Raw genomic sequence first — 26,582 nt, forward strand, 5'->3', positions numbered from 1 at the left:
TTGTAAATTAAAAAACTCATTTAAGATCAAACAAGAAAATTAATGTTTGCCATTTAAATCAGTTATTTGTGCTTCTTCTGGAACGTGACCTTTGAGCTTTTTTTTTCGAATTTTGTTCTTCGTTTCACCCGGTGTCTGGATGAAACTAGGCAGAGATTCGAAAGGGTATGTAAGGTTTGGGAACACATAACTATATATATATATATATGTGTGTGTGTGTGTGTAAAAGCCGCGCGTGAGATCTCGACGTTTGGAAATCGAATGGGACCCAATAAAACCTCGGCTATTCATCGGATTCCGTAAAGGTCGAGGATTCGGTGGCAGTACGTTGGGAATTTTATTCTTTCTCTCTGTCCGAAGAAGGGGGAGGAGTGACGGAGGCTGCGGGATGTTTTCGCCGGCGATTCCCGATCCCCGAAAATGGAGGCGACTTGATACCGAGTCATCCCGACCGTACGACTAAGCTCGGAAAGTGTTTTGTCCCGACGTAATTTTTTACTTTTTTTTTTTGTTTTTTTTTTGTTCTTTGCTTCTCGATCCTTCCATCCTCTGACTTGCCATCTTCACGGGATGGTTGGTAAAATCAAGGATATAAATATTACGTTAAAGATGTGTCAATAAGCCGTGACTTTGAAGTGAAATGAAAAAGACGAAAGAAATTAAACGAAACGCCGAGGAACGGATCGTAATTATCGCGTGGAATATTTTTTTTTCGAAAAAAAAAAAATAGAAAGGAAAAAACAGGCAGTGAAAACTCGCCAAGTTAGGGCGAGAGCGGAAAAAAGAGTTTATTACGCTCGTGACAAAAAAAAAAAACAAAGCTGTTCGAGAAAATTGCAAGAAAAATAATACTTCGAGGGTCAGTTTTTACCCGTAAACTGGAAACATGAAAGAGCGAAAAAATTAAGGGATGTGTGGAATGTACGCGTTGAGGCAAAAAATGTCTCGATACAAAAACGTGACCAAGTAATGAGTGATCGATAAGTTATATTCAAGTTGAATCTAAACTGTGAAGAAAAAACATCCTTCTGATGGCAAAAAGAATTTGAAAATACGGATTGATTGAATATTAACAGCATCAGAAAATACGCCATTACTCGACTATTTTTCCATCGATAAATTAATATACTCTTTTCGACTATAACGAAAAAAATAGCTCACTGTATTCATCCATGAATTCTTTACAAGCGTCAGTAGATTAAGAAAAAAGCCCGACAAGTAAGATGGTTATTATCTACATGAGATAACATAATGACTCAGAAGTAAAGACGTTATAAATATTGTGCAAAATCCAACTTGGACGATTTGTGGATATTTCATGCGCGTTGAAAATAAACCGTTGTTTATCAAAATTCCAAAAGCATGGCAATATGAGTTTTACTGTAGAAAAAAAAAAATGGTAGAACAATGTTATTACGTCGACGCTGTTGATGCAACAATTTTTTCCTGCAGTACAATAACTTTTTTTCCTTAATATTGGATGCGACCAGATTATCAGCCTCAGTGCAACTGTTAAAACCTTTATTTCACCTCTTTTTTGTTTCGACAAATTTTTCCAGGTTTCAATCTTGATTAAACTTGAAAACCGTAGACAATCTGTCAGGGAGATAAAATTGCAAGCACGGAATAAAATGGAAAAAAAAAGATTGCAAAAAGAATATAAAGGCTGTAAAAACGATTGATGTAAAATCAAATAACGCGATAAAATAAAACGACCGATCAATTCCGTGTCCGATGGACTTTCATTTTCCCGCTACTCATAAAGCGAACCAGAAACGAAGAACGAAAATCGGAGAGGAAGAAAGGGGGAGAAGGAAAGCAAACACGCGTTATAAAATACAACGTTGGTAATCAGACCCGACGTGGCAGGGGAGGGGGTGTGATATCAAGAGAGGGTTATCAGGGTATACATCCCAGAAATTGATAATCTCCCATTGTACGGAATCCGCTGGGTTCGCGTAATCTCATGGCGGTTAATTTTCGTGCTAATCAAAACCGACGCGTTGCTTCTACAATATAACCTTCATCAGTCCATGCCCTAATACACACGCATCACATTATTTTACCCTCAATCAAAGTCCGGGAATTCATGTGTACTCAAATTTTTTCACAAGTATCGCGATATAGGAATGAATTTTTTCTTTTTTTTTTCCCCTTTTAACAAATTCACGCCAAATTATCCAGCGTTTAGCGTTGTTTGATCGGTAAGTGATGTAAAATACAAGATTGATCAAAATAGATTGTAGACTTAGATTGAGATTAAGTTTTTAGATTGTTTATCGTTTCATATCCTACCAGTGACAGATAAATTGAATATTATATTGGACATAAGTTTTTGGTTCTTTTTTTTTAACTAAACGTGGAAAGTGATATTTGTGTATAATATTATCAGACATGTTATTATTATTATTATAGTATCGTGAAAATAAATTTCTCAGTCACTTAGCGGCTGTCGATTCGTACGTTATTTATACCACGAATACATTATACTGAATAAACATTTTGATCAAACGTTCGAACAACTTGATTGACTTTTATTTTGATATGATAAAATTTTTTCAACGATAATTTTCCGTGCGGTGAATTAATTTGCGAAATCGTTCGGTAAAATCATGCAGCAAATCGTATATATTGTTTCTTATATGTTTATCTTTACAATATTATCATCGTTCGATAGATAGGGAAAAAAATGTCTAATTGTGATTACCGTACGGACGTTTATAAATATTTTTATTTCAAATTATAACCGAAAAATATATGGTTTTCGTTGATAATGAAAATGACGCGGAATTTCGTATTTGTAATCGGAATATCTAGTCTACGATCGCTTTTAGGATTTTTTCCTTTGATTTGATATTGAATAATAAAGGAAAGAATTATTCATCAACGTTGCCGTAACAACCATAAAATGTACGTCATTGACAATTACGAACCAGACTAACAAATATTTTCCAGTACAAAGCACAAGTCTCCTTTTTGTTTAAATGAAAAAATATGTAAACCGTAACCGCACAGATGCTTCAATTTGCCGAAACTTTCCGCCGTCTACAGAACATGAAATTTTATTTTTTCTCAGACACACGCGGTGTAGCAAATAGAAATTTTCTACCGATCGTATACACGCGTTGTATAAATTACGTTGCGTCATGTATTCTGTCGTCGATAATATAGCCGGTATTTGCGAATGATTGAGGGGGCGGTTTCAGACTGCAGACAGTAAACACACGCGCGCATCTTAAGTGAAGTAATTAGGGGTGGTTTAAGGGGGCGCGATATTAAGCGAGTGAATTTCGTGCAACGCCATAGAGAAACAATATCGATGGAGTTGTCAGTTTTACCATAATGAATCCCCCCCTAACCCCCAGGTAACGCCATTTAATAATATGTCCTCGCTATTACATTTTGCGAGGTATCGCAATCAGTTGTGATTTCAGAGTCTCGTATGTTATACCGGAGAATCTTCACAGCATCAAAATTTAATCTGATAAAATGAAAATTGTATTCGGATTGTAAAAAAAAAAAATAAAAAAAATCCTGCTCACAGTTAAGAATATTTGAACGAAGACTGATAATATCTGACCTAACGTAACCTCTGTCTATAAGAGTTTAAAGTAAGCGTTCGCACAAGTGTGGAATCCCGTTCTCGCTTGGCTTGAAAATATTGTTTCTTCTCCGAAACAATCAATCTGCCTGTAACGAAATATTGCCTAAAATCTGGTCAGACGTTGCAGCTATTGACAGAAAAAAGAAGAATCAAAATCGGTTCGGTGGTTCTGGAGTTATAAGCAGACGTAAGTCGGAAAAACTTTGAGCTTTTGTACGCGACTTTGTTCCCGGCATGCGTTGCAATGCCATTCAAGGAAAGAAAGCGATGCGAAAATTCACGAACTGCCGCTAAATTATATGAAATAGCAAAGAATAATTATAAGCGAAAAAACGGATATGTTTGGATACGAAGTACTCTCATTAAAGTCTGTAGGCTGAGTGTTATTACGATAAATATTGGTTGCTCGAATTACCGCACATTAGACAAATGACGTGCCAGGGTGTACAAGGGGTGTAAGCACGACTTTGTTACAATATAGCCACTTGTTTTTTTATCCTCTCGGATCTGTTTCAAAATTGGTTATACTTAAAGGTACTCTGTGTAAATTTTTTCAGATTTATCGATTTAATCTATTCGGAAATGGTTTTTTTTTTTTTTTTATATAACCGTATATAATGGAAAATTGAAATCGGACAAAAACAATGTAAGCATACAAAACGTCATGTTTTTCCATGAAGTATTTATATGCTATATTTTAATGGCATCGTATGTCGCGTTAAATAGTTCATGGAAAAGAGGAACTCGGATGTATCTTTAATTCACTTTTATCGGTAAAATATTTTTTCTACCCGGCAAGAATGTCGAGTTCCAGGATACCAATTTTTTTTATACATTCCCAAATACACCGCCAAATACCCTGTAAAATTTACAGCGAAATCAAAGGAAAAAGGAAATTTTCCATTTTTTTTTTTTTTTTTTCTCACTGAAAATAACCTTTTTCATGCTATCAAAATATAACATATACTGCATCAAATAGTTCGTGGAAAATCATAACCTTGTTATATTCGAAATTTGTCTTTTGTCCGACTTCAATCTCCCATGATATACGGGTTAAAAAACAAAACCATTTCGGAAACGGGTAAATCTGAAAATTTGAAAAAAAATTACAAAGAGTATCTTTAAGATCCGAGGGGATAAGAAAAAGGTGGCTGACAATTAGTGGCGAAGAACGCCTCACATATGTATAATATGTATACTCGTACATGTATAAAATGCCGATATTACGCGACATAATAAAAATAAATAAAAATACAGAAACAATTAGCGATAAAAAATCAATGCAACAATGTTTCTTCGCCTCGTATTTTCTGATTCTCTTACGACCGTTCGCTCGTGCCTTATCTTAAAAACACCTTCTTCGGCAGCTGCAGTCTCCCGACTTCGAAACGTTATGGTAGAAAATAAATAACTTTTATCAACACTTACGAGCATTTGTATCTGCCACCTGTTCGTGGTGCTAATTTGTTATTTCTTCTATTTTCCATTTCCTAGAGGCGGTTTCGATTGGCCGCGATGACAGGGATCGTTAAATTGTCACGTTCTACGTTTCAACGCTTCAACGTTTTAGCGGTTCGATCTCAGGCATAAAATTGGTGTGATAAAAACGTGTGCACGCATGTAAGTGTAAAGCTATAAACGCGCGCGTTGTAAAAATAAACGTGAAGAGTTTGGAGAAAAAAAAGAAGCAGCAGAAGAGGAGGGAAAAAAAAGAGAGAGAAACGTACGTTTCAACGCAACAGGCTAAATTGCTGTTAAAAACGAGGACGGCAAACGACTTTTTATATACATACCTATACAATACACAATACCGTATTTATACGACTTACTGATAAATCAATTCGGCGGAAACTTGAAATGAAAGGAAAAAGAATAAAGTAAAATCCACACACACACACACACACACAATGAAGAGAAATTGAAAAGTTACAGAAGCAGTGAAAATACGAGTGAAGAGGATGACGGTAATGAAAAAAGAAACGGGAATAAGAATGAAGAAAAAAAAATATGTACACATATATATATATATACATATGTATTCACACAAGTAACTAACTTTGTTCCATGTACGCAGAGTGTCTGAAATTCTTATACAAACCACGTTTCGTGAAACTCTCGCCTCAAAATAACGGTGTACATATGTACTTATAATTCTGTCTTCGCTTTTTTCTTCTCAGATATATCTTTACCTTTCCCTTTATCTTTTATACGTGAAAACTTCTCCTCACTCTGTTGATTTTCACCTGCTTTTATTCTTTTCATTATTCTTTTTTTTTTTTTTCTTTTGTTTTTGTTTTTCATTTCTGGTTCTTTCGCCTTTTTTATTGATCAATTCATTTACTTTAATCTTTTGCTTCTTCAGCTCTCACTTCTACAGTTTAATAATGCCAGGCTGCTACTTTTATAAGCGGGCTTAAGAAAATGTTGGACAAACTCGTTGCGTGAGAGATATGATTGTGGCTAAAGGGCTGTGAAAGCTGAGAGAGGGCGCAAATAAGAGCAAGAAAATCTTAGAATCAAGATTAAAAGGTGTGAATGTGTATATATATATATATATATGTGTGTGTATTTATGTACAAGATAGCCGCGAAGAAAATAGAAGACAACCAGCTAGTAATTTGTTAGCGGAATTATATACCTACCTCTGTACAAAAACTTATTTGGCGTACCTACGTATACAAGAAAAGTTTGTCGAGAGAACTTGCGAGACTAAAAATATAAATCTGCACAGCGACGGAAAGCTCGAAAGCTGAGCTTGCGACACATGTATAAAAATAATAAAAGGACAGAGGGACAGAAGAAAAAATTTGAAACAAAGTATACTCCGCGTAATAATAAAAATAATAATGATAATAATAATAATATTAATAATGACCTCAGCGCAAAAGAAAATAAAATATGGAAGAAGAAGCGGAAGAAAATTTTTTTGCTTGATTTGTCAGCGGTTTATAGAGTATTTAGTTTTTTAATTAATTTTCGAAATATACAATAGATATTCAATTTCCTTGAAAAGAAAAACAATGTTCAATTTTTTATTTAACGCTTGTTACAATATGGTATGAAAAATTCTATGAACTATAATTTTCTAAGTAAGATGACAATTTCGTTACGTGCCGTATGTATTGAAGGGGAATAAAAGCCGCGAATGAAATCATCGATGACAATTTTCAATCGGACGAAATGGTCGGAGTCGTTTCAAACATACACGCGGTGTGCGATGACACGCAATTTATTGTTATACAACCCTGTCCAATCATCCAATCTATGCATCTCAAGTGTTCGGATCTGAACGAACGATTCTTATCTCGTTGAGACGCTGTTTGTTATTGTCAACGATAATTTACAAGCAATTTATACGAACTACGCGAGCCACCTTTTAACGAGAGGACAATTTCTCTTCACCTCAATTCATCCTTTTTTTATCACAGTTTCATTCCGTCTCGCCGTTCATCAACTCGATACATTAATTATTATCACACGCAATAATCAATCGATTGTAATAGTCGTCAGGTCGGTTACGATGCACAGAAAAAAGAAAGAAGAATGAAATTGAAGTAAATAAACTGGTCAACAGTGGTTTTGTTGCCCTTGATATTTGAGTCGACTTAGTAAGATTTGTTACGTCAACGATCCTAGGAGTAAGCGTGGTTTTTAAAAATTGGCTCCAGTTATTAATTTTATCGACATTTTCACAAACGTGTCTCAAAAAAGTAATATTTAGATGAAAAATTCGATTTTTCTTTAGTATCCAACGTTTATGAATAAAATGCTACGCTACGCTTAGCAATAAAAAAAATCAGCACGACAAAAAAAGAATTGTTTCTTTTTTTATTCAGCTGTGACGTCAATTCGAACCTGTATAAATCGAATTTATTATACCTTGAACAAATTTGTATGCATTCGTCTAATCAGGATCACTATAGATTGAACTTGAGGGAATACTTGCGTCTATAATATAATCTAAGCTTGCAAGCTGCAGCTGCGAACGAGGAGAGGAATATATTCTAGACGCGAAATTGAATCGGTTCTTCGATTTCATCGGAGATTTAAGGCAGCGTTGGAAAATCGCGTACCTGCAGTTGAACACGTGAATGCATTTGTTCCTACGCGATATGTAACAAATTCGTGTTATTTGTCCATTTCTCTCCATCCTTTCATATCTCTTCTATTAGCGTAAGTCTGTGCTTCTATTTTCGAGCAGCTCCACTCTTTAATGAAAATAAAATATATCCTCCACGGCAATGCCAAGTTCTATAATCGTACTCGGTCGCCGATGCGAAATCTTCATCGTACCGAACGCAAATATTATACGGATTGCTTATAACTCTCTCGGCTTGCAAAATAAGCTTTTACAGACTCGATTTAGATGCTGATTTTTTTCATCCCGTGTATGCAAACGAACAAAACACATTCAAAACGTCGATTCCAGTTTAAGCTTGACGGGTTATCATATTCAAACAATATTACTTTTTGTTTCCTGCATTTTTGAGCAATCGATCGATTGAATTACCGACTAACAACGATCAATGCGAGATTTTATACAATTACAAAATACATTCAACCCAATTTTCACTATCCTAAGATGGATTTTTCAATTACAATTAATTTTTCACATTCCCATCTCCGATTTTCTATCGAGCTTATGTATATTGTAAAAATCGAACAGCAATCAAATCAGTTCTCTGCGATTTATGATAGTTTTTTTTTTACCGGATATTTAGGTGTACAAAATCCGACTTTTTTTTGCTAGTTAAAGATAAAATTATATAGATCGAATAAAAATGCTTTCGAACGAGTATAAAATGTAATGCAAATACGGTTTTCATTACCCCATCTCGTATATCGTATATAGCATTTAAAGTTCATTCAAGCCAATGCATAATTCAAACAAGAGTTACGTTTTATTAAATCGTCGTATGAAAATATATACGGACGCCTGTACACACGTGCATAGAATTTATTTTCGATTAAGAATCGAGAGGTTTAAAAATCGTTTATAATTCAATCATCGAACCAGCGGCAGAAGGAAAATATACGTCAACATATGCAACATAAAAAGACCAAATTGTGAAGATATAAATAGCGAGGTAATAAATTTTCTACGAGTACGTAATAATGAGTAATTCGATTTTAATTTACTCTCTACAAATAATCGATGATTGGTTCGAATAATAGATGAAAATAAAACAATTCTCACCTTCACCGGTATGCAGAAGATTATCAGGAGCAAATCAGCCGTCGCTAAACCGCCGAGGAAAACGTTTGTCGGTGTTGCCGGCAACGGTCTCAGCCGAGGGCAAAGAGTCGATGCGATGATCAGCACGTTGCCTGAAAACAAAAATGTCGTCGGTAAAAAAATAGTAAAACAATGACGTGGTACACTTCGAAATGGATTTCAATTATATAATTATATGAGAAAGAAATTCTTCTTGAAATTGAATTTTTCAAGTATTATTATGTTATATTATACGTTATACGCATATAACACACATGTGGATGTATGCATGTTCAAATTGAATTTTTTTCAATCCAAAGTTGGTAGTTTATATAATACTTTGCGGTCTAATTATGACACATTTCATTTATTCGGTGATTGCGCTTTGTTTTTTTTTTTTCTTTGTTTTAAATTTATTTATTCATTTTTTTTCACAAATTCTTATTCCTCGATTCGCATCGAAGAACGAAAGACGAAGATAAGAAGAAAAGAAACACCCGTTTCACCGTTCCGGTTCAAAGAATATCGACATTATAATGTATGTAGAAGATACGATATGTCGTATTATTGCAGTCATGCAGGGCCGCATTACGACGTCAGTCGCTTCAACGCCAAACCGATCGCGGCGCCCGTTTGAGAAATCTAAAAGTTATCAGACATTTGTTTTTACGCATCGTACAATTACTCGGAATGCTTAGAATTATAGTTATGTGACTCTAATGTCGAATATTCCCAAGAATCCAATCAATTGAGAATTAATTACCTTACATGAATACCTACTAATCCGAGTATTTCAAATTGAATAATTTCATCTGTAACATGAATAATAATTGTTTTTCTTACAACGTAGATATCAGGTAATTTTCTGAAATAAATAATAATGACGCTTATCGTAAATTTGTAAATCGTCTTGTTTTATTTTGGTTAAATAACCAATTTCGTCGATCTAGATACTCGATGCGCGTAATTTCTTTGATTTTTTTTTTTTTTTTACGATAATGGCAAGAGCTACCTCGAAAACTTACGTAAAAGTTGATTTGAATTCAAAATATTCCAGATTGTCAAGTTATCGTGCTTCCGAAATTCTATTAATTGAGAATTAAGAAATTATATCTTCATCATAGGAATTGACGGTAAAGATAGCGATTTTCAATCACAAAAACCTACATGCATTCGATATTTTTGGTAAATACCACGTTTTTCAGTGTGCTGTATCCAAAAATCATTTCTTGCAAAACACAAAGTGTTTGCATAAAAAAAAAAGCATAAAAATAATGAAAAAACCCCCATTACATTACAATGAAATAAACAACATTTCTTGTAAAATTAAACAAACAATTTCTTTATGAAATGTATTCAACATTCCGTGTTTATTCTTTTCGCCTACAATGAAACCTTTTTTTCTTCTCTTTTGATACAACCCCGGATATGCTTCCATTTTCCATTTTCTGTTTCACCGTCTGCATTTACTCTCGAGTCTCACTTTAATACATATTAAATGAAATTAAGCAACCACGTTTGCGTATGATTCTCAAATTGAAGAATAGTACACCAGATTTCTAATTAAACGGGAGTTTCATTCTAAATAAAACTGCAAGCACGAGTTCAAGAAAAAACCTGACGTGATGAAACTTTTCGATTATTTTTCCCGGTTTCAATGAGCGAAAATTGAGATAGAAAAAAAAAAAAAAAATGGTATAAAAAACCTGTGTAGTTTTTTCGTCGTGGTAACATTTTTTGCAACATTTTCGTATCGAAGTCGTTGAGTGAGTTGTCGATGAATATCTTTGAAAGATTTGTAATTTGACCAAATTTTGTCAGTGAAGAAAATTTGCAATAAAATAAAAAAAAAAAAAAACTTATAAACATGGCGCGGTTCGCGGAGCGGGTAAATTCGGCCCTGTTTGATATCTACATGTGTATCTGTCGGTGAGACAAAAGCGGACGCGAGGATTTCTCACCTTGTTATAAAACGGGGGCAAAAGTCGCGGAGAATGATCGTTGAGATGCGCAAGGAAGTGTGAAGAGAGGAGGAGAAGGATATTTGCACTTTTTCAGGAAAGAAAAACCGACAATGAGAATGGTAAGAAGTAAAAAATATGGTAAAAAGAGGAATGTAACAAAGAGGAGAAAAACACGACGAGGAAAGTAAGAAAACATTGAGTAAAAACTTTGCAATAAATAATCAGCGTATGCGTGTATATTCGATAAGTTATTGCATAATGCTCATTGCACGCCTCTGTTTTGCCGGAAAAAAAAAAGTGAGAAATAAATGTTGTCGTGAAATCAATCATCTGCGATCATTAAGAAGAGCGAGAGAAGAGAAGAAAAAAAAAAACTGACGTTTAGGTGTATTTGAGAGGAATATAAGTGTTTGAATAAATTATTATAATAATGTAGTTGTGTAACAGGGTGGTTCTTATTTGCGTCGTGTCAGAATTTCTTCGCGTTAACTCCCAGAAAGTCACCATGTAGCATGGAAAAACACAAGGCTAAATCCAAAAAAATTTCGGTGCCAGTCGAATTTTATATGAACAAATTCATGCCACGAATTTGAATTTTTTTTAAGGAAAACTTTTAATTAGTTTAACACTGTATATATTATAAAAACAATCCCTTTGGCTACTCTGTAGGAAATTTGACGCCCGACAAAAGATATCTCTTGTAAAATAATCGTAAATCCTAATTTCGACGATCAGTTTTTTGCTCATAATGTGATAAATATCAGGTTTACGAAAATTCAAATATTCTTTTAGTTACTTTGATTATTGAATTTTGATAAAAATTTCCAGATTGTTGTTGTATGAGGAAAGATATATCGAACCCTAAGAATTGAAAACGGAAAATCAAATGGCTGAAAAAATAAAATGGTTGGTTGGTGGAAAAATTAATTTAAAAAATGACCGTTTCATCTGCCTACTTCAATTCTGGTTGAAATATTTTTGGGTTTGGCCACGAAAATTTATGTAATTTGTTTCATAATTTTCAAAAATTATTCCAATAACTGTCGAAGTATCATCATCAATTTTTAGAAAAAATCGCAGTACCAAATCCAAAAAAGTAGGAATAAGGTCCTAGCCTAATTGACGTGCATGCTTCGTATATGATATATAATTTATACACCTATATAAGAACAAATACGTGGATGCTAATAATTTGATATATATTGTATATATATATGTATAAAATATTGCGCTGTATATAATAGATATTTTTAAAAAATTATATGCGGATACTCGCGATGTATTATCGCGACACTCTGCTGTGCTCGAATGTATAAGCAGCATCAGGATCAGGATCAGAGGCGGCTTTCGTGCCGAGAGCTAATTTTCTCCATCCGTGAAGCTTGCGCCCGAATTAGTCAACTTATACATATACATACAGGTATCCTAACAGAGATGAGAATTTCGATTTATCACCGGGATCACTCGCGAGATCACTCGGCGAAGTGTTTAACGCGTTTTGTTTATCTCGACAGTTGCGTGAAATTCGTAGGTTTTAATTTCGTACAGTAAAACGGCACTTTTCACCCCCCCCCCCCCCCCAAAGAAAAAATATATTTCATATCATACGTACGCACGATAGTTCATTTATTCTCGTATTTGCGTGTAATTCGTGTGATCATATAGATTATAAAATAGCAAACGAATAAATTTGAGAGTGCAAAAACAAAGAAACCAAAAAAAAAAAGAAGGCAGGAAATACTACGAAAATGTTGAAATTCAAAGGTACTGGCAAATATTTTACTTTCACTCCCTTTTTTCGGCACATCTGCTGTTTGAATAAAAAATAAATGAAAAGAAAAAAAAAAATATATATATATATATATATATATATATATAAATAAATCGAAACTGATTCCGACGATGATTCTTCACTTGTCGTGTTACGTACTCGTATTGTAGCCACATATTGGAATAATTGTATCCATTCGGTTTCGACGTTCTCATTCGTCCTTAATACGCAGCGCGGGTCAAATTTAAAAATTGAAGGTTGGAATAAAAAAAAAAAAGAAAAAAAAACAGAGAAGAAAAAAAGCCAACACGACGAAGAATTATCTCAATCAAATATAATTACCTATAACATGTTAATTACAGTGATAATCAATTCGTCTGTATTTAATTATAACATGTAACGGGAGAGGCTTAATTTTGTCAGATTTGAAACGAAGCTTAAAAAAGATTTTCTTTTTTTTTTTCCACTCGCCGCGATACTTTTGTCCGGAAACAACTTAATTACGCAAAGTACGGGTCGAACGGTACGTGTAACTAAAATAATACAGCACGCTAGTACGTATTTCTGTATATAATTACGTATCCATGTACGTATGCATGTACCTACGTACAATGTAGGGGAAGGTTTAGAATCTGATGTATACCTAAGCTTGCAATCAGCCAAGACGATTATCCCGCTACCTCGCGGCTCTCAATCTCTGCTCTCTTATCACCGTGATTAATGCCGCTCTTACTCTTCGCGTATAATACACCTATACACGAGTGAATTTGGGTATCCGAACTGCAGACGCGTGATCATCGTCTTATACAGCAAACGCAACCCAGGTGCTCGAAACTGTTGGGACGAAAAAACTCGCAAATAAAAACACATCTAGCGTTCGAAACTTGTAGAAAAAAAAAGGATCGCAAAAGGATCACTTCGTACTATCGGACGATGTATCTATACGATAGGTATGTTACATTTACATTATACCCGTGATATGGTAATGAAATTACACGCGCAAGTGTATACTTACTGTAACGTGGTAAACATGAAATTTATATAATGAATAGGTACGTACCTACGCGATGGGCTGCATATTTATTCGGTGTCGAATTCTTATTCAAATTTTGACGTTACGTCATGTTTATTCTATTATTATTTAGTTATTTTTTTTTTTCTCTCCAATCACTTCATTCATTCCTGTTAGTTTTTCTTCCGTTCACTTTTTTTGCTCGCGCGTTTGTCCAATTTGTTGGTGAATATATTACACGGACAACAATTTCCACACTACTCCCGATAGTTGAGGCTAACAATTTTTTTCTCATTTTGTTTATTCTGTTGTTATTGGTATGTTTGTTTTGTTTTCATTTACTATTCGCTTCTTCATCGTTTCTTGATAATTCGATGTCGTTGTGTCGTTTTGCAAAAACAGAGAAATGAAATGAGGGAAATGTACGAATGGAAGGAAAACGAAATGGGAAATCTTACGTTTGCGCATTGCGTAATTATTCATCGTTACAGACTACGGATAGATTCACTTACCGGCCAAGCCGAGGAAGAAGGTGAGGCTGTAGACGACGAGGGCAGGTGCCAGTTCGACCCAGTCGAAATAGTTGAAGGAAAAATCAACGTCGTAATCACCGTAGTCAGTTTCGTTGATCGTATCGTTGAACGTTCCATTTTTAACGAACATCGACGCGACATTGGCACGATCGACAATCACCGAGTCCTCCGTCATTTTTTTTCACTTCAGGATTTTCACTGATTTTTCAAACATTCGTACGTACGTAACGTTTGTGGGTAATTTATTTCCTCTTGTTTTATTTGTTTGTTATCCCTCACTGTTTTCGTTTATACGACGTTATTGTTACGAATAAAGAGTACGTAGAATGAGAGAAGAATAACAGAGTGAAAAACAAACGAAACAGAGTTTTTTTCCGATTTTTTCTATTAATTTTTTTATCAGCTTGTTTGTTTTTATTAGAATTTTTGTATTCTCGTCAAATCATATTTATTTAGAGTTTTGTTAACGTCCGATCGTATTTTCGCAAGAAAATTGTGGGATCACGGTCGAAAATAGACGAAAATACTTTTTTCTTCTTTCTATTATTTTAACAAAATTCGATTATTATACACACACAATTAATTACATATTACTGCTATCGCATATAAATCTTTCACACAGAAAGATATAAGTAATAAAGAAGTAATCGAGCAAAATTTCATATCGTTTAAAAATCGTCCGGCATAAGGTAAAATAAGTAATGCAATTCAAAACCGAATCAATTATAAAACCAAGAGTCAAATCTGGCTCAACGGAAGCGTGATGACGAATTCGTCGTTAACTTCCGGTTCTCTTCCGCCCGCTCAGCTGCTGTCTGTAATCCCAGCAATCGGATCATCAGTAATTAGTCGTTAATTAACGCGGTATTATTTATAAAACTGAACCGCACCGCGATGCGACGATATTTATATTCAAAGCTATAAAATAATAGGTAACATATTGCGTTGTGCAGAAATTGGAGCAAAGCTCGATTGATATTCCCTCTCTCTCTCTCTCTCTCTCTCTCTCTCTCTCTCTCTCTCTCTCTCTCTCTCTCTCTCTCTGATTCCCTCAATTTCTTTATCTTCGTCGTATCTTTTATTATACTTCAGAAGCGCAATTGACACGCGATACGTGTTGCACAAACAGAAAAGGTCGGAAGCTTTTCCACCCGAAGCTTCTGATCCGTTGTTTTATTTTTTCGTTTCTCTTTTCTTTCATTTCCCACAGTCTTGCAACTAAGTGCTCAATTATCGATTGTTATACTCCGTGTATCAGCTGTATTATATAAGAAAGGTTTCACGTACTATTATTATCATTGTTATTATTGTTCGTCGCTCTTATATTCTTCCATGCTGGAAAAATTAGTGAAATTTTCTTTCCCTTCTCTTACTCTCCTGCACTAAATTTATTTCCTCGTTCATCAATCTATACAACCCGCCTATAAATTATTCGTTATATGATCTACAATATGACGCACGTACTTTACACGTGCATTTATATTTAATACATTATATAGGAAACGCGATGCGACGATGACTATATGATGTGTTATATATTCTATGTGTATATTTTTAGACACTTCTCGATTATATTTATATTATTTTTATTTATATTATTTATACATATGGAAACGATCTACTCCAAATTATGCGCTACGCTCTAATCGTAAACCGAAATAAATGTGCAGCAGGCCTTACGACGTTATTATTATTCTTATTTGCCCATGTTTTATACACACGAGTTTTTGGTATGACAATCTCTGCTTTATCGATACTTTATACACACAATACAATAGCGTTGATTATTTATAACTTCGTAATGTATTATATGTACCCGATTACGTAATTCGCTTAAAATATAACAAAGTTTATCAATGTATGTAAATATATATATATAATTTGGAAGATTAATGGACAAAGCAGTAACGGGTCAGAAAAAAAGAGAGAAAAAAAAAATAAATCGAACAGAATTACAACGTTTAATTCTTTTTCTTTCGATCGATAATTGAATTGAAATGTTAAAGAGAAAGAAAAAGAAGCAGACAAAGAAAAAGAGCGAAATTTCTTCGGCAACTTGAGACGCGAATGTATCTCGTCTTGGGGTGGCGAGACCGCTATCTGACAAATTATAATTCCTCACCGATTAATCATCCCGCCTATCAATTCCCACGATCTATCCGTCTATGTTCACTTTGTTTCGTTTTGTACCGTGTTCGAGATTTTTTAGACGATATAAGGAAGACGAATATTTTGCTACATACGAGACGACGCGATGCGAAGTAATAATTCATGTGTAGGGAAGAAAAAACTGAAAAAAGAAAAATAAAAATAAATAAAAATAAAAATACAGCACGTTACGTAAGTAAGTCCGAATATTTTTCCTGTAATTCTTGTGATATTTTTATGCTATATTTAAATAGATAAAATAGTGCGTTAGAAGATAATGGATGTTTATATTTAGGGTTCGCTTTTTTTACAGAACGGTCGAAAGGCCGGACGATAAATATAATTGTGGAAGATACGTGAATTATAAATCGAATAACGATTCGATGTTCATACCCTGTCAATGCTCAACTTTCAATAAAATAAAACACGTTGGCGTAGCCGAGAATTTTTTTATTTTATTTTTTCTCACTTTTGCGTACTCAACGTCTACCTCATTCCGTCTTATACGTGTACAATATTTGTGTGTGAAAATTAAAGTTCTACTTTTAATTTTTAGATTTAGAATATCAAATTTTTTAATTTATATTTTTTATTCGAAATAGAATATTTTCGTTATCGTTATACTAAACCGAAGCACTGATTGGTTGAAATATTTCCTTCCCTCCCCCCCCCCCAGCAGTAATGCATAATTTCACTCGTGCGTGTAGCAAACGAAGAAATAACAAAATGCGACGAACTAATATTGAGATAAATCAGACGACGAGATAAAGTGTATAGAAAAGAAATATTTAACCAAAGGTAAATACAAAACTCGTAAAAACGGTGGAGAGAATTGACGAGTTAGATAAAAAAAAAAAAAAAAAAACTTTGGATGTCAGTGACAATGGAGAAAAAAAAAAAAAAAAAGAAAGAAAAAAAAAGAATAAAAATAAAAAAAAAAACCTGAGGATGCAGAGCGAGTCACGTTTTTCCCCCCTTTCTTTCTCTAATCGTCCCTTCGGCTCTTTCCCCGTAGCTGCAGCGGCCAACCGGACCGTTCGCGATGCTGCGGCTAACTTCCGTTGACTGACGCTTCGCGACGTCGAAGAGTGGCGAGCCTCTCGGTTCGGTTACTCGGCCGGCGATTGAAGAAGAACCCGCCACGCCGAGGAAAGCCGAGCACCGACGGCGCGGCGTAAACTGCCGAGATTAGAATTCGAATAGAGAATACAGGCGGGCACAGGTGTAAAACCGCCTTAAGCAAACGCGACGCATCTGCGTTACCGACCGAGCGACGATCTTTTCCTCTTTTTTATTCGTTGTTTTTTTTTTCTTTTACTTGTCACGAGTTTTTGTTTTTTCCTCTCACATTCGAAGGAATACAAACAATTGCCATTTTATTTAACTGAACGGTTAATGGAAGGAGACATGTTTTTTTTTTTTTTTTCGTCGGTACATTCTGACGTTTAAAGGATTTTTTTATAACTTTTCCTGCAACACGAAGAAAGAGGCGGGTTTTTTTTTCTGTTTTTCTTTTTTTCTCATCCACAGGAATATAAATAATTGGCATTCGAATGAAATGAAAAATCGATCGGTACAGTCGTGTTTTTTTTTTTATTTCTCTCAAAATTGAATCGTTCGTCTAAAAAATCGACGAAATTTCGCCCGATTTGAAGAATTTTTTATAATTTTACCTGCAAACAAGGCGAAAGGGCTGTTTTTATTTTCGTTTTTTTTTTTTTTCTACCGCATAATCGTGTAATGATTCTCATTCGATTGAAAATGTATTTACTTGAGGTAACCAAACATTCATCCATCCGTGTTCAGCCTTTAAAAAACTCATTATTATTTTTATGTGTCATTATCGTTATCTTTTTCATCCCCTCTCTATTTACACGTAATTCAAGCCCTGAATAAACGTACGTGTAAAACAAGAACCTGAGGAAAATTTGCAATATCATGAAAGAACAGCTGATGCGTCTAAAGAAAAAAGTTTGAATGAAAAAACAGAAACCGTGCATTGAATAATAAAGAGAGAAATTGCGTTTTTCGCGTGAAGTGACGCAGCTTACGTCAAAGTCCATTCCAAAAAAAAAAAAAAACAGATCACCGATTGCACACGTAATTGCATAAATATAATACATATTTCGAATTTCTTCGGTGAATTTTTTCAATGAGGAAAAATATTTTTTGTCCTTAAAATTTCGGTCGATCTAAAAGTCATGTACTTGTAATTTACAGAAAAATTCTTCGCACAAAATATATCATATTTTTTTTTCCAAATGTCAATTCCTCGTTGCAATTATCAGTAGCAAAATAGTGAAATGTTATTTCTTTAATTTGGTAAATTTTTTTTTTCCAGTATACATATACGCGAATAGAAATTTTTCGGTAAAACTAAAACTGTGATTTCTACATTCATCGATTCTGGGTATTTTTTTGATTCTTTTAATATTTTTTTTTGTTCTACGAATCCTGCATACAACACTCTCGATATCATACAACGCCGAGCTTCGACGGAATTGACCGTCGATATATGCCTTCAATTCCATAACCGATAAAAATGACAGGATGAAGTCGATCCGACGCGTGCGAATTACTCCCCTGGACGTAAATTGATACCGACGTTGCAACGTTTCTATTATATGTATACTTTAACCGATGCATGTGTAGTGGGCGTATTATATGCAACACGGGACAAAATTTGAACGTATAAAATATGGGGTGGACCGTCGTTTACGGTTCATTGACGATTACTTTTCATTTGCTACTTATATTTCTTGCCAAACATCGCGACAGCAACGAAAGGGGAAAATAAAAAGGGAATAAAAGAGAGAAATCCTCCGCTACAATGACGACAAATGAGTCAATTTTAAATAATTGGCAAATCATGTAATAATATGTATGTATGGGCTATTCCACCAGATGTCGATCAAGGTAGGAAATTGTGATTTAAATTTGCCCCAGAATTTTTTATATCAAAGTACTGTTCGAAGAATGGACACTGATTGAAGAAAATAAATAATGATCAACTACCCCTTACGAGCTATAATTCAATTTGCTGTTTCCCGAGTATCCGTTTTCTAAATTCTGAAAAACTTTATAAAACTCTAAAAAAATTTAACAAACTCTTCGAATCCTTGCCACGAGTTAGACGGTTAGTATTGGCTCTATAACGACCCTAGACATGAATTTGGGTATTTTTGGGTTCGATCTCGTCGCTACTCTCCACTCATAGAATGCAGAATGGAGAAAGAATTGATCTGACAATGAGTAAGACGTATATTTGAATGTGTAATGATTTATTGAAAAAATAAGGGAAATATAGGTGCTTAGTTGAACAAAGTGGATTCTGAATTTCGATAACCCCAATCTATTGGCTTTTAGTTTAGAAGCTACAGGCGACACATGTAATTGAAAAGTGAGAAAAATCAAGGTGAACACAATTTTGATTGATAAAAATATCGTTTTCTCCCATTTTTTAATTATTTGTTCCGCCAGTAGCTTCTAAACCAAAAGCCAATCGACTGAGGTTATCGATTCCAAGATTTTCGTTTTTTAACAAAGACTTCGTGAAAAAAATTAGAAGGCAATCGATTGAGGCTGTTGGTTTAGAAATTGGCTCTTCGTGTTTTTGAGAGCAGAAAAAATCAGCCGCGTGGTCCGAAAAACCCAAAACTCGATGTAAGACAATCTTTTCCGTACTTGAAAATAAAAGAATCGCTCATAGTGAGGATCATGCCTTATATACTCTGCAAGTGAAAAATGAGAGAGAGAAAGGATGAAGGATCGAAAGAAACGAAGTAAAAACGAATGCAGCAGGAAAAGGAACATATTCAGATGTATAATAATAACATAAACGATACCGCGATTTTGCAAAAACGCGTTTGTATATTATTATAATATACACAGTTACAAGAGTGAAATTGAACGGCTCGATTAACGCGGCGAGTATTACGTAAGAATAAAGATGAAAGGAAAGATAACTGAGAGAGTGAGAGAGAGAGAGAGTTAAAAGGCGCGAAAGGAGGGGACAAGATTGCCGGGATCAGAGTTGTGTGTACTAGATGAAAGAATATGGTCGCGAAAAGCGGGGGATGAAGGATAAGGGTGAAAAAGAGTCGAGTTGGGAAGGCGGCCGAGGCGACGAGACAATGATGCGGAGGTAATGGAGTTGAAAATCAAATTCCCTGACATGGCGCCCGTGCCTTAATCTGCCTCTGCGCGTATTTGCGTGTGTAGGTAGAAATTCGTACACACGTAATCGGAGAAATTTCACGTCACGTTTAATGGACTCGCGGCGCGGGATGAAAGCCGAGTGGAAACTGTTGCCGTCCTCCTTTATATATCGTTGGATTATTGATTTCCTGTTATCGATTCGGTATACATTGTTCTTAAACGAATAAAAAGCAAGGTGCGCTATTGTTACGAATCCTCGTTACATTTATCTTCTCCCACTCGAGTCGGGCAGTAAACGTAGTCATTGAAAATAAATGAGCATCCGCCTTTTTATTTGGCGGGGATCGAAATGAAGAAGGTTCAGAAAATAGAAGGATAAGAAAGTCGAATTTTTAATGAGGCAAAAATCGGTTTCGTAAAGTTTGTAAAGTTGTATGTAGCGTGTTGAAATATATAAAAGTGTAATCGAAATCCTCGACTGATCTTTCTATACCTCGATTTTACAAACTTTTAGAATTTTATATAGTTGTGGAAAAATCGTTTTATCACGTTTTTGAAATTTCGATACTCTGACCCTTCTATTTTCTGATTTTTCTATGTTTTTATCCCCATACTTATTTTCATGACGAATATTCGCCACCTGATAGAATCGGCTGTTAATTAAAACCCTTTTGTTCCCGCTGCGTTTATCGAGAGAAACTGTAATATACAGAAAATTCAAAAAAACGCTCCGTAGAACAATGGAAAATATTGAAATATGCACGAAGCATTCCACGTCAATTCGACTAGGGTCAGACCCTCACCCTCTTGGATTTGGTCCGCGATTTTTTATAATGTTGTTTCAACTCTAAATTTCGTTAGAATTTTTTTCAGATTTTTCCTTCCCCCGCGCCCCCAGAGCTTTGTAAACAATAATATTTCGACAGTGATTCCGATATTTTTGAAAATTATAAAAAAAAAAAATCACGTAAATTACGTGTAGGTACATCGTAAATTCGTAACGCAAAGAGCAAATTTATCTATATCTATATATATATAAATGAATTGCTGTGCGTTAGTCTCGCTAAAACTCAAAAACGGCTGGACCAATTTTAAAAATTGATTTTGTTTTGTTCTCTATGGTTCAGGGATGGTTCTGAAAAAATTTTTTTTTGGAAAACCTAAAGTTCAGCTAAGAAAATTAAAAAATCAAAAATTGTTAATTTTGTATCGGATTCGCTTTCAAATTGTTCAATATATGAGAGATTCTCCGTCAACTCGGCCATTTTTTTTTCGACCATCTCATATAGGGAAACGTACATATTAAAATGACCAACAAGTTTCATTTAATAACTTAATACCATGTTAACCGTACGCAATACAACCAGTGTTTACTGTCGACAAAAATAAATTAGAGCTTAAAGGTTGATAATCACGAATCAAAAGTTGTAAAAAAAATGTTGCAGGTGATACGAAGTTCACCGGATCAGTTAGTAGTATTATATATTCGAGTTCGCGTACCCTCGCAACAGAAGGATCAAAACATCGACGGCCTTGGAGCCACATCGGACCTGTAAACTCGACAGTCAGATGATAACATCGGATGCGTAACGACGCGTGTTGTTGTCAGTGAGTGCGAGTGTTAAACGCCCGAGGCCAGCATCAAGCCTTTGAATAATTTGGATTACGTCCATCGAAGAGAAGGTAATGAACAGCATTAGTTAATTAGACATCGTTACTTAGCCAAGATTTTATTGTTCTCTCCTGCTGCCTCCTCCTTTAATTGTAAAGCTATCGCAAGAAACTGGATTCGGTAGCCATGTTGCAGTCCGCGAATAAACGACTCTCGGGCCGAGAGTCCGAGTTAATCGGTATATTCTAATTTGTTTTGAAGTTAGTTTACGAAAATCTTACCTTACCTGCTGCTCAAAGAAAGTAAATTGGAGAGCTTCGTACCGACGAGTCGTGGAACGCCGACACACGTGAAATAAGGCCCGAATCGTGCACCTGAACGACTTTCACAATCAGCTTTTGTCACTAGATTGCGGACAGGGTGTTTTGCTACAACGTATATATGAGGTATTTCACGTTAAATCGAACGGTCGGTCTCCCTGACTCATTTTAATCTGATTGCCCTTTCACGCAATCAAAGCATGTATTGAACTTTTTCAAATGTTTTCGACGCATGATTTCTTCGCAACAACTCATTTAATAAATTGATTTCAACAATGTTTTGATTTCTCGAGCCAATGTAGCTTAACCTGGACGACAGATGAATAACGTTCGTTCGCAAAAATTTTAGGTTCTCTTGTGAATTTCTCGAGAGTATTTTTTTCGGATTTTTCATACCCCGTTTCAGTGTAGTTTTGATACGAAATACGCGCAAATTATTCGTAACTGAAAAGTGCCCCGATCGAACGGGCTACAATTTATACACGGCGTGCCTTCTTCGATGCGAAGTGTTATCTGAAAACTTCACACTGGTTCGGAAGATACATCGACAAATATTCACACAGTGGCGAGAATTCGGTTCGAACTTCGCGGCGCGGCAATTAATTTGCTTACCCTGCGCGTGGCGCTGCTGCGCACTCGAACGCGATCTTCAATTGTTACGCGTCTTGTTTACAATCTCGATTGTCAACTGTTCTTGAGGAGTTTACTTCCGTCCATCATTTATCACGATTCCTGACATAATACGTGAGTTCCGTACTGCCGGACAATATTTTCGAAGCACATTCATCCAAGGTAAGAATTCAATGGTGTATTGCGTATCGCAACACCGACTGTATAACTTTCACCGTTCATACCGCGACATTATCACAATACGTATGGATGAGAAGTTTCACAGTTCCATGTAAACTGTTACTTGTAACTTTTGAACTACTTTTCCGCCCACTACGAAACTTACAGACAATCTTTGGTGTTGAAAAAGACATGCAGTGTAAGTATTTCAGTCAATTCGATCAGGGCACTATTCTGTTACAAAAGATTTTCGACGATTTTTCGTCAAAACTCCTACTTTAACGGAGCACGAAAAATCGCACAAAATTATTTCTAAAAAAAAAAAGATTTACTTGGTGGAATTGGTAAAATTCGTTTTTCGCAGCAGGGTTTTTAGCTTAGAACCGTCGCCTTGTGCAATGTGGATAAAAAAGAAAGATGTTCAGAATTGCTTTAAGAAAATTGCGAACCTGTACACCGTTATGCAGAATAACAACAACGAGAATATCCCCCTAAATTTGATAATAAAGTGTAAAGTAGGAGTTTTGCGAGAGTCTGCCGTGCAGTCTCGGCGAATTAACGAGGGTACAATCATCATACATCATACATACGTAGTACTAAAGTTCGAAACCAAAGTTTGAATGTTCAGAAAGTGACGTCACCCAAAATTTTTTTCTCTTGACGTCATCGATCTATAGTAATCGTCGACGACGAAAATCAGCTAACCGAATTCCTCAGTCTGGAAACAACCGCGCAGCAGAGAAGACGTATGAGAATCGCGCTCCGCAGATTTCGAGTACCGGGTTGTCTACCTCCTGGATCCTGCGCTCCAGGTCCGGTTCCTGGTGCAATTCGACTTCCAGGACAAGCGCTCCGTAGCTCCTGCGCTCTAGCTTCACACGGTAACTTTCGATCTTCAGGACCAGCGTTCCGTAGTTCCTCATAGTTCCTGCGCTCCAGGTGATTTACCTGATGAATTGCGACTTCCAGGTCCTCTACCTGGTAAATTTCGACCTCCAGGAACAGCGTTCCGTAGTTCCTGCTCAGTGCAGTGAGCAGTGAGGGCGTAAGGTGTCTCATTAATCTCGTATCATCTGGTAAAACACTGATAACGAGTAAGCGAGCGCACGAGCACAAAATCCAGCTATTCTAAGCATTCGACCCTGAGCGAGCTTTAGCGAGCGAGTGTTTTACAGCTAGTAAGAAATAAAAGAAAAAAAAAGAAACGTACGACACAACGTGCAGTATATAACATCTGACTATACATAGGTGTACATAGTATTATACATGAGACGAAAGTTTGAGTTTACACAGGTATATGTGAGTAAGCTATGTGTATAATAACAGTCTTCTACACCCCCAGCAAACTCTAAACTTCATCTGATATATTACACTGTACGTAACACCTTTACACGTAGGTATAGTTAGGTGTCATGTACTACAACCTTGTGTCGTATTTTTTATTTCTTCGCTCTTTTTATTATACCCTCGTTAAATCGCCCAGACTACACAGCAGACTCTACATTGTAATATCTCTAATAGGTATCGCAACGTCGCATTTCGGAACGGCCCGTTTGCACAAAGCTAATCAATTGTCGAAGAACCCGATAAAAGTCAGGCAGGAAACTATTAATAAATAATTCTTCTTTTCGTAAATTGTATATTTCGTGAGATCTCCTCATTTGTTGCTCGAGCAAATCCGTTAAATTCTTGCTACCTTTTCTTTCGCTAAACTTTTTCTCTATTATCGTTCTTTCGTAAATTCTACCTTCGTTCTACCATCTTCGCTCGCGTTTCTGTTTATCGTTTTTGTGCTGTCGTTAAGTTTAATTAAAAAAAAAAAAAAAAAAATCAGTGTCGGAGTAGTATTTTTGCTTGTTATATTTATCTTATTAAAGAGCAGTTTATTTCCTTTGTTCGTTACATCAATTAATTATAAATTTTAACGTTTTTGAATACAAGACTTCAACCTCAATCTACTTACGAAACGATCTTCGAAGTTTTTCATCTCCTCGCTATTATAAAATCTCGTATAAATCTTGCAAGTTCTGGCGAAATATATTACATTGATTCTTGAATAGTCATCTTACTACATTATTACAATCCACGATAATACAGGTTCCCTCAACGGTGATACATTACTGACAACGAGCGACGGACTAACGACCAATAAAATGCTTAGAAACAGACAAACATTGGCCGCGTGTGTTTCCTTCTCTCTCACTTTTGGCTTTATCATAGACTTAAGGGGGGAAGTCGATGTAAAATTTTCAAAAACTCGATTTTTTTTTTCGTCAATCTGAAAATATAGTATGTTGAGCGTGTACTAACGAGAGGAAAAAAAAATCTCGAATATTGACGAAGTTATAGCTAATATAATGGAGCGGGCCGGAGTGCGTATTGTAAAGTAGCGAGCCAGTAATAATTCCGTAGTCCCAACGACTTGTGTTGATGTAGAAAAACGATACTAAAACATTACGTTACCACCAAATTTATTTGAGGCTTTTACGTGGAGTTCCCCCCTTAAGTGGCCTGTGCACCGAGCTGAAGTGGTAATTAGAAAGAGAGACCAACAGCTGGAGCCGGATATCTCACTCTAATCGGTGACTCGCGGATCGTGAATACATAGCTTATGCAAGTACACCTCCCCACATGCAATATAAGAAAAGCGCAGTTCATCCTCCATGATTACGATCCCATTTTTGCACGTCGGCTGCATCGCCGGTCATCGTCGAATAATTCGCGTAGAATTGTACTTGCATTTTGTTACGGACCGAAACAATTCAGCCGGAAGGTTAAGGCATTTATGCCTTTTACTATACGTATACCTGTGCTTACAAGCTTGTTAGCTAATCCACTTGCCGAATTCCCTAGTTATTATCGTAATGTGACCTTCCTTTATTAATCAAAAATTGACGCACGAGCGACTGGCGTTCAACGATTTTTTCTACCGATAGTTTAATCAACCTAAGTTTAATTGGGCAAGCACGCCGAGGTGTCGAAATATCTGTATACATATTATACACTCGTACATATACCGTCTACTGCAGAGCCGTGTCAACCTCCTCCCCGTTTCCCATCCCTTGAAACGCTTTCACGTTAGAGGTATATACCTACTCGCGGAGTAAAGTTAGTTCTATAATAGTTTCTGACGATGTTTGCAATTGGCGTGCAATATGCAGAGCATTTATTACGAACATAATACATGTGTGTATAATTATATACTGAGAGGAGAAAACGTCGATGTTATATTACAAACTACACGAATGTTTTCCGCAAATTACGTATACAACAAAATTATGATATCATGTTATTGGAAATCGTAAACTGCAATATGATCGGGAAAACGGGAAAACGAAAAATGCGGAAATGAAATTAACGGAAAAGAATTGAGATAAAATCGTCGCTTGTTACAACAATAGTAATGATAATAATGATAATGATACGCCGTACAAGAATACGTAAGATGATATCCTG

General features: G+C 35.6%; 1 protein-coding gene across 5 annotated transcripts in view; it reads right to left on the bottom strand.

The window, feature by feature from the left end:
• LOC124216641 (galanin receptor type 1) overlaps positions 1–17,374 on the bottom strand; it is a 43,570-nt gene extending 26,196 nt beyond the window's left edge. For 3 of the 5 annotated variants that reach the window (XR_006882654.2, XR_006882651.2, XM_046621404.2), the window contains exons 1-3: positions 16,641–16,870; positions 14,079–14,639; positions 8,802–8,932 (exon numbers count right to left, since the gene is read on the bottom strand). Coding sequence is in view for 1 of the 5 variants with exons in the window: in XM_046621404.2 (XP_046477360.1) it covers positions 8,802–8,932; positions 14,079–14,274 (327 nt within the window). In the remaining 4 variants the exon portion in view is untranslated. Of the gene's footprint in view, positions 1–8,801; positions 8,933–14,078; positions 14,640–16,640; positions 16,871–17,189 lie in introns of those variants that run through there. The other 2 variants (XR_006882653.2, XR_006882652.2) reach the window with 2 other exon arrangements.
• Positions 17,375–26,582: the final 9,208 nt, after the last annotated feature.

The sequence above is a fragment of the Neodiprion pinetum genome, chromosome 4, assembly GCF_021155775.2.
Source record: "Neodiprion pinetum isolate iyNeoPine1 chromosome 4, iyNeoPine1.2, whole genome shotgun sequence".
NCBI lineage: Eukaryota > Metazoa > Arthropoda > Insecta > Hymenoptera > Diprionidae > Neodiprion > Neodiprion pinetum.